Source organism: Echinops telfairi, unplaced genomic scaffold (assembly GCF_000313985.2).
Source record: "Echinops telfairi isolate 266 unplaced genomic scaffold, ASM31398v2 ScPeMD7_18;HRSCAF=68, whole genome shotgun sequence".
Taxonomy (NCBI): Eukaryota; Metazoa; Chordata; class Mammalia; order Afrosoricida; family Tenrecidae; genus Echinops; species Echinops telfairi.
In genome coordinates this window covers 32,416,181-32,423,380 of record NW_022103915.1, presented here as the reverse complement: position 1 = coordinate 32,423,380, position 7,200 = coordinate 32,416,181, and the positions used below count along the sequence as shown (strand labels likewise).

General features: G+C 36.1%; 1 protein-coding gene across 1 annotated transcript in view; it reads left to right on the top strand.

Moving 5' to 3' along the window:
- Positions 1–714: 714 nt before the first annotated feature.
- The window catches only part of RBM25 (RNA binding motif protein 25), a 27,416-nt gene continuing 20,930 nt past the window's right edge, over positions 715–7,200 (top strand). The window contains exons 1-2 of the mRNA XM_045288185.1: positions 715–770; positions 3,446–3,554. Of these exons, the coding sequence (XP_045144120.1) occupies positions 715–770; positions 3,446–3,554 (165 nt within the window). The remainder of the gene's footprint in view (positions 771–3,445; positions 3,555–7,200) is intronic.

Below are 7,200 nucleotides of genomic sequence, written 5' to 3'. Positions count from 1 at the left end.
AAATAGTATACTCAACAGAAGGGGCCATGGTTACACAGTGGGTTAACTGCTGGCCTACCAACCACAAGGTTGGCAGTTCAAACCCACCAGTTGCTTTGTTGGGGGTGGGAGGAGGTTGTCAGCTTCCCCAAAAATGTGTTGTCTTAGAAACCTTAAGCAACATTCCTCTATTCTTAGTCAGAATCTACTTAATGGCAGTGGACTTGGTAATTTGGAATTATATCCAATATTTCCAAAACCAAACACACTGCCCTCAGTTCTGACTTAGGGTCATCATGTATCCAGTTGACAACTTTTTAAAATTATAAGGTGCTTGGGTCTTGCCTTTTATTTTATTTATTTTTAAAAATAATTTTATTGGGGGATCTTACAACTCTTATCACTATCCATACATAACATTTTATTTTTTGTAAAACATACAATGCTGTAAAATTTTTAATTTACAGGAAGTTAGATAATTTTCCATACAAATAAGAACAAGTAAGAATTTATATTTAAAGCAATTTGTTAAACTAGTTTTTTATATGATAGGTTTGTGGGGATAGGGAGAATTTTAATAAATTTAGTAATTTAATACTTTTTGTGTCTGTTAATTTTTTTTTTAGTGGGGGTGTGCATATTTGTTTATATTGGATTTTCCTTTTTCAAAATAAAAGACTTGTGCTTTTATTTTAATTGATAAGTGGCTATGATGTTTCTTTTTTTCCTTAAGAAATGTGGTCTTGTTTTGAGCTGGAAGAGAGTACAGGGTGCTTCTGGAAAACTTCAAGGTAGGTAAAAATTTCCCTCCGTTTTTTGGTTGCAATTATTTTAACCTGTGCACATAAATCAGTTTTTACATGTTTATTTTCATACTCAACTACGGTCATTGTTCGATAAGCACTCTTTCTATTGAAATGTGATGAAAAGTTAAAAGTCAGTTGGGAAGATGGTGGTTTAGAGTTAAGAAGGAAGTTGAAAATATATAAATGTGGTAAGAAGGGAAAATTTTTTCAGACTAAGTTCCTCCTTTTAATTATACTTTTTAAAAGTTTTGTTTTATTGGGGGACAGCATGATCAAATTTAGAAAAAGTATTGGTAAAAGGCAATGGGTGACTATTCTGTAAAGCAAACGGTCCTAATATTTATTGGTAGAAGCACTTGTTGGATTGTACTTGTTTTTTCTTTTTGTCATTTGGTTAAAAATTTATAGAGCAAATTGTTTTTTTTCAATAATTTGTACATTTTATTTTGTGATATTTATGGTAATACAGTGTAAAAGTTTTCTTTCCACTTATGTTTTCTGTTTCCATTTGTCTTTCTTTCCTAACCCTTCCCACATCCTGAGCTTTATCCCTGGGCTAATGATGGCCTTTGATCTCATGTGCTTGATGGTTATTGTGAAAACAGCATGGAGGCCACATCTGACCTCTTGCTATGGTAGGGAGGAGGAGAATTTTAACTCCACCAGCCCAATGTCCATTACAGGGGAGTGGTAAGACATGCCTCCACTCTCCTTTCTTTCTTTCACTCTATTCTGACACTTAAATGGTCCTCCATTTTGGTTAGGTTTGACAAGCCATTGCAACGTCCTCATAAACTCACAGACCATACTCAAAAATTTAAAAGCCGTTTTATTGACACATGATTTTTGTACCATAAAATTCAATGGTTTAAATTTGCTAAATAATTGTGTAGTCATCACCACAACAAATCTATAACTTTTTCTTCATTTTTGTACCTATTATTAACTCCCCATTTCCACCATCGTCTGTTGCCATAATTCTTTAAAAAATCAACAACAAAAAACCCTATTGATGTAGTTATTGTCTCTATAACAATACTCACAATGGGGGGTAATTGGGAAAACAAATGATTAGAAAACAATAAGGGTATAGTCATTGTTCCATTGCAGCACCTCTGGTTGTTCCAACCAGCAGCCAAGTCTCTCTGACCCCCAACATCTCAGTCACATAACCCCTTCTCTCTCCCTATATGGGCCAGGTAGCTAGTCCACACTGGGCCAGGTAGCTATCCTCACAGACTCATGATCTCATCTCTGGGCCTCAACCTCTCAGTCATGCAGTCCCTGGGCCTCTACCGTCCCCACTTCAGACAGGAATCTCCCATACACTGCTGGTAGCTGTTCTTTATTGATTCCAGATTCTCTCATCTTGTCTTAGAGGTGACTCTTTCATAGTCAGAGGAATGGCAAAACTGACCAATCCTGTTAGTGCTTCACATACATTATTTGGTGGGAGTTAAACAAAATTGGATAGAAGAGCCGTAGTAATTAATTTCACCTCACAGTTATGCATTTTAAAAACTTATATGAAGTTTCATGTATTTAAAAAAATAATATGAACTTCCATGTACTCATCACCCAGTGTTGTTTTTTTTTAAAAAAATTTATTGGGTGCTCTTACATCTCTTATCACAATCCATACATTCCTCCAATGTGTCAAGCACATTTGCACATATGCGGCCAATCATCATTTTCAAACCACATGAGCCCCTGATGCCAGCTCCACATTTCTTCTCCCTACCTCCCTCCCGCCTGCCCTCCCTCATGAACGCTTGATAAGTTATAGATTATTTTTTCCATATCTTACATTATCCTCTGTTGCCCTTCACTCACTTTTCCGTTATTCATTCCCCTGGAAGGGGATTCTAGGTTGATCCTTGTGACCGATTCCTCCTTTCTCCCCCCATCCTCCTCTAATTCTGGTATCTTTACTCTCCTTGTTGGCCCCGAAGTATTTATCTATCCTGTATTCCCTGTGTTGAGGGCTCTTACCTGTAGCAATGTGCACGCTCTGGTCTAATCTGATTTGTAGGTAAAATTGAAGTCATGATAGTGGGGGGAAGGAAGCACCAAAGAGCTAGAGGGAAGTTGTGTGTTTCATCAGTTGTATACTGCACCCTGACTGGTTCATCTCTTCCATATGACCCCTCTGTGAGGCTATGTCCAATTGTGTACAGATGGGCATTAGTTCTCCACTTCGGCTCCCCCCTACCCATTCACCTTGGGTATGATTTTATTTTGGGTCTTAGATGCCTGATCCCTGATTCCATCGACACCTCGCATCACCCATTTTTGACTCTTATAAACTCATACCAATTTTTTGTGTCTTCTCTATCCCATCCACTTCTTCTGAAGTACTAGATCATCTTCTTTAAATATTTTTACTATGTGTCTTCAGGAGGTAAAGATATAAATATATATCCAAAATGCGATTCGGAGAGCTTTTGGTTGTTTAAGGCCCTAAGGTTAAACTTGAAATGCTTACCAAAGGGAATGAAGGAAAGGGGAGTACTTGCGTAATCTGTGCATTGTATTTGATCTCTAATGATTTTTTTTAGTCTTTCATAATTACATTGATATTTCACTAATTCTTTACATCCATTGATAGCCTTTGGATTCTGTGAGTATAAGGAGCCTGAATCTACCCTCCGTGCACTCAGGTTATTGCATGACCTGCAGATTGGAGAGAAGAAGCTACTTGTTAAAGTTGACGCAAAGACAAAGGCACAACTTGATGAATGGAAAGCAAAGAAGAAAGCTTCTAATGGGGTATGTTTCCCTAATGCTGTATCTTGTGGCTAGTTGTGCTGTTTCAGTATAAATGATTTTCTTATAAATGAATGGGGATTCAAAGATCATTATCATAAATCACGCTTGTGGCTAAATGCAGGAGGGTAATTTTTAGTTTGTAGTTATTTTAATTCTTCTATCTACCCACAGTGCGTGGGTGACTGTTGGTTTGCTTATTCCAGGTTGGGATGAAGGTAGTAAGGGAGGCTGGACAAGGTTAACTTGCCAGAGAAAACACTGGTACAGACTATTCCAAACAGAGCTAATTCATTAAGGCAGCTTTGTAAGTAAGTACAAAATATATTTCAACCTACACAATTTTTATTAGTTGCCCTCTTTTAGAAATACAGAGGTTCTAAGATGAATAAAAATGAATCTTAATATTTTTCCACAGTTGGATGTCTTTATTTAGATTATCTTAAGTGAAGTAAATTTTTGTATGTTGTGTTGTAATGTGTATGTCAGTACCCCTTCCTAACAAATGCTAAAACCTGAATATATTGCCCCTTGCTTTCTTTCCTAATTTCTTATTTGCCACATGAAGCTCAACAGGCCACATTAGATTATTACATTCTCCCAGAAAAACAAACATTCTAAGAACAACAGTCTTTGCTTTCAACTCAGACTTTCAGTATTTTATTTTCAAAACAGAAGTAGCTTTCTTTTCCCTCTATTATTTCAAAAAATGTTGTTAAAAATTCACAAATCAAACCCAAGTATCAAAATGTACCTTTTATAATATCATTACCATAAGTAACTTAAAAAAAATTTCATGGAAGAATTTCTAAAAATAGTTATATTGGCATATAAATCACATCACAATTTGAGTATTCAGTCATATTAAGAGTTGTTCACGTATGTAAGTATTATAGACATTGGTACTTTTTTGGGGTACATGTTTCTCTAGATAAAAATTTTAAGTACTGTTTTGTAAACAAGTTTATAACTTAATTCTATTTTTCCTTGACCTATTACTATTACCCTAACCTGTCTGTGGATGTCATTTACTCTCATCAGAGTTTGGAATACATCCTTTATTTCTAAAGCACAAGTATAATTATGTTAGCATCTACTCATGCAACTTCAATTTTGGGTAAATTCCCAGTTCTTAACATAGTGTTTAAGACTGGTGCCAGTTGGCCACATCTTTTCTATGTCTTTGCTGACATGTTCTTGTTGTCTCTTCAAGTCTCTTATTTAAGTTTAGTTTTTAGAATTAAAATCAAGATATCCCTTATTTCATGCCTTCATTAAGTTTTCTATATTACCATATAAAACAGATTTTAACTGTTAGTATCGATTTTAAATCTTCCTCTGACATCCTGTTATGACTACCAGGTAGTCTCTTCAGTTTGTACCATGCATAGTACTTAGCATAACGTTATACCCATAGCAAAGTACAGTGAACATTTATTGGATAAAAGGTACAGGTTTATTACTTCCGGTGATCTTGATTATTGTCAATAATAATTTCTCTGTACTGTAAATTACACCTCAATACAGAATTTATTTCCTGTTACATCAATAAAAAATACAAATCCTCTAGGATTTTCAGATTTTCTTTATGGTGATAATTGAATTCTTAAAATAATGCATACATTAAATAACATGAATCTCCCCCCGCTAATTTTCCTCCTGTTCCCAGTTTTGCTGTTTATCAGCTTAAGAGGTGGTTTAATTTGCATCAAGTAGTATACTATATTATTTTGAAATTAATCACCTTATACATTTATATAAATAAGGACATACAAGGGAGTATCCAAAAAAACAACTCCCCTGGGTGGGACTTTTCATAGTACATATTTTTCACACTAGGTGACTATCAGAAACTCACTCTGACTTAGTGCACGCACAGGCGTCGCCTAGGAGGGTCCTGTCTGGTCATAGTGAGTTTTTTTAAAAAGCAGCTTCACTTAAATCTCTCTCTCTCTTTTTTTTTTTTTTGGTGATTGCTGACTTAAGAGAACAGTGTGCTAAGAACTGCATGTGGCTGTGAAATTTTGTTTTCTTGGGGAAAATTCCGCTGTAGGATAGCACTATGGGAAATACTCAAATGTACGAGTGGTTTTCTTGTTTCAAAAAAGGTGAAATATCGATTGATGACATAACCTCGTTCTGGATATCCGTCAACTTCCCCAAGGGATGAAAATGACTACTCGTAGTGCATTGGGACTTTGTTCCCTCCAGGTCAGATTGTTAATCAAGCTTTCTATTTAGAGGTTATGAAAAGATTGCGTAACGGCAACAAAAAAGGACTGTTTTGTAGCCCATGGGGCACAAGTTTTTCCCCCATGACAATGCACCTGCTACTGCAGCCAATTCTGTGTGCCAGTTTTTGGCAATAAACAGCATGCCTCTCCTGACTCACCTGACCTCCGTGAGACTTCTGTCAATGAAGGACAGTGATTTTTGACTTAGAAGATTGGAAGAAAAAAAAAACGAGGATGGTTGCTGTCAGCAGTCCAAATAGATGAGTTTGAAAAATGTTTGCTAGAATGGAGAGGTATATCAAGCCCACCTTTTCTCAGGAAGAGGAGTCATGTACATTATATTCTGATAGATTGATAGAGTGCTCTGGGTGAATCATCATGTCCATGCCTAGATATTAGTTTATTGATATCTACATTTTCTGGAGAAGCCCTGGATTTAAGTTGGCTTTTTTCCCCCAATTGTACAAGTCTGTGCCAAAGAGTGCCTAAGAGCTATTTTTCGACTTTTACTTCATCTGAAAAGAGTCACGTATTCTGGCACTTAAAATAGCCAAGGAAAAACAGGATGGGTGGTCATCCTAAGGGAGTGCAGGTGGCATAAGGGGTTACATTTTGGGCACTTGTCTGCTTAATTGCAAAATCGCAGGAAAAAGCTAAACTTTCTGTTTTGGTAAAGATTTACAGCCTTGGAAACCCACAAGTCCAGTTCTTTCTATTCTGTTAGGGTGGCTGTGAGTCGGAATCAACTTAAGTTAGTTAAAACATCAACATCCTAGATAATAAGTTGATTTCTGTGAACACCTTATATTGCTAAACTGTCCACATTTTTGGCCTTCTATTATTAGCTGTGTACTTGCTTTCTACAGTGGAGAAGAAACTGGAAATCTGGAGTGTGTATATGCCTGAAGAATAAGAAGTAGAGCTTTAGGCAAAATGTGCCAGTGTGTGTAATGGTCTCTAACCAATAATAACTTAAATTTTTGTGACACCTGGTTATTTTTTTAAAAAGTCAGTCGACAAATTTGGTATTAAGATTTCTTTAAACTTTTTGCTATTTCTGCGTAAATGTAGTTATTTGCAAAATGGTGTAGTTAATTCCAAATATTTTTTTCTAAGTTATGCGAACTGACCAATATTTAAATGTGTTTAGAGTGATAGTTATTACATAGAGAGGCCTCTGGATTCCATAGCCCCTTTCCCCAATTTTAGTACAACAGACCTGGGGGCACTCATGGAATGGAATTCAGGTTGGAAGGAAAATGCCAGCAATAGACTGCTATTTTTAAAAAAAATCATTTTATTAGGGGCTCATACAACTCTTATCATATTCCATACATACATCAATTGTGTAAAGCACATTTGTACATTCATTGCCCTCATCATTCTCAAAACATTTCCTCTCCACTTAAGCCCCC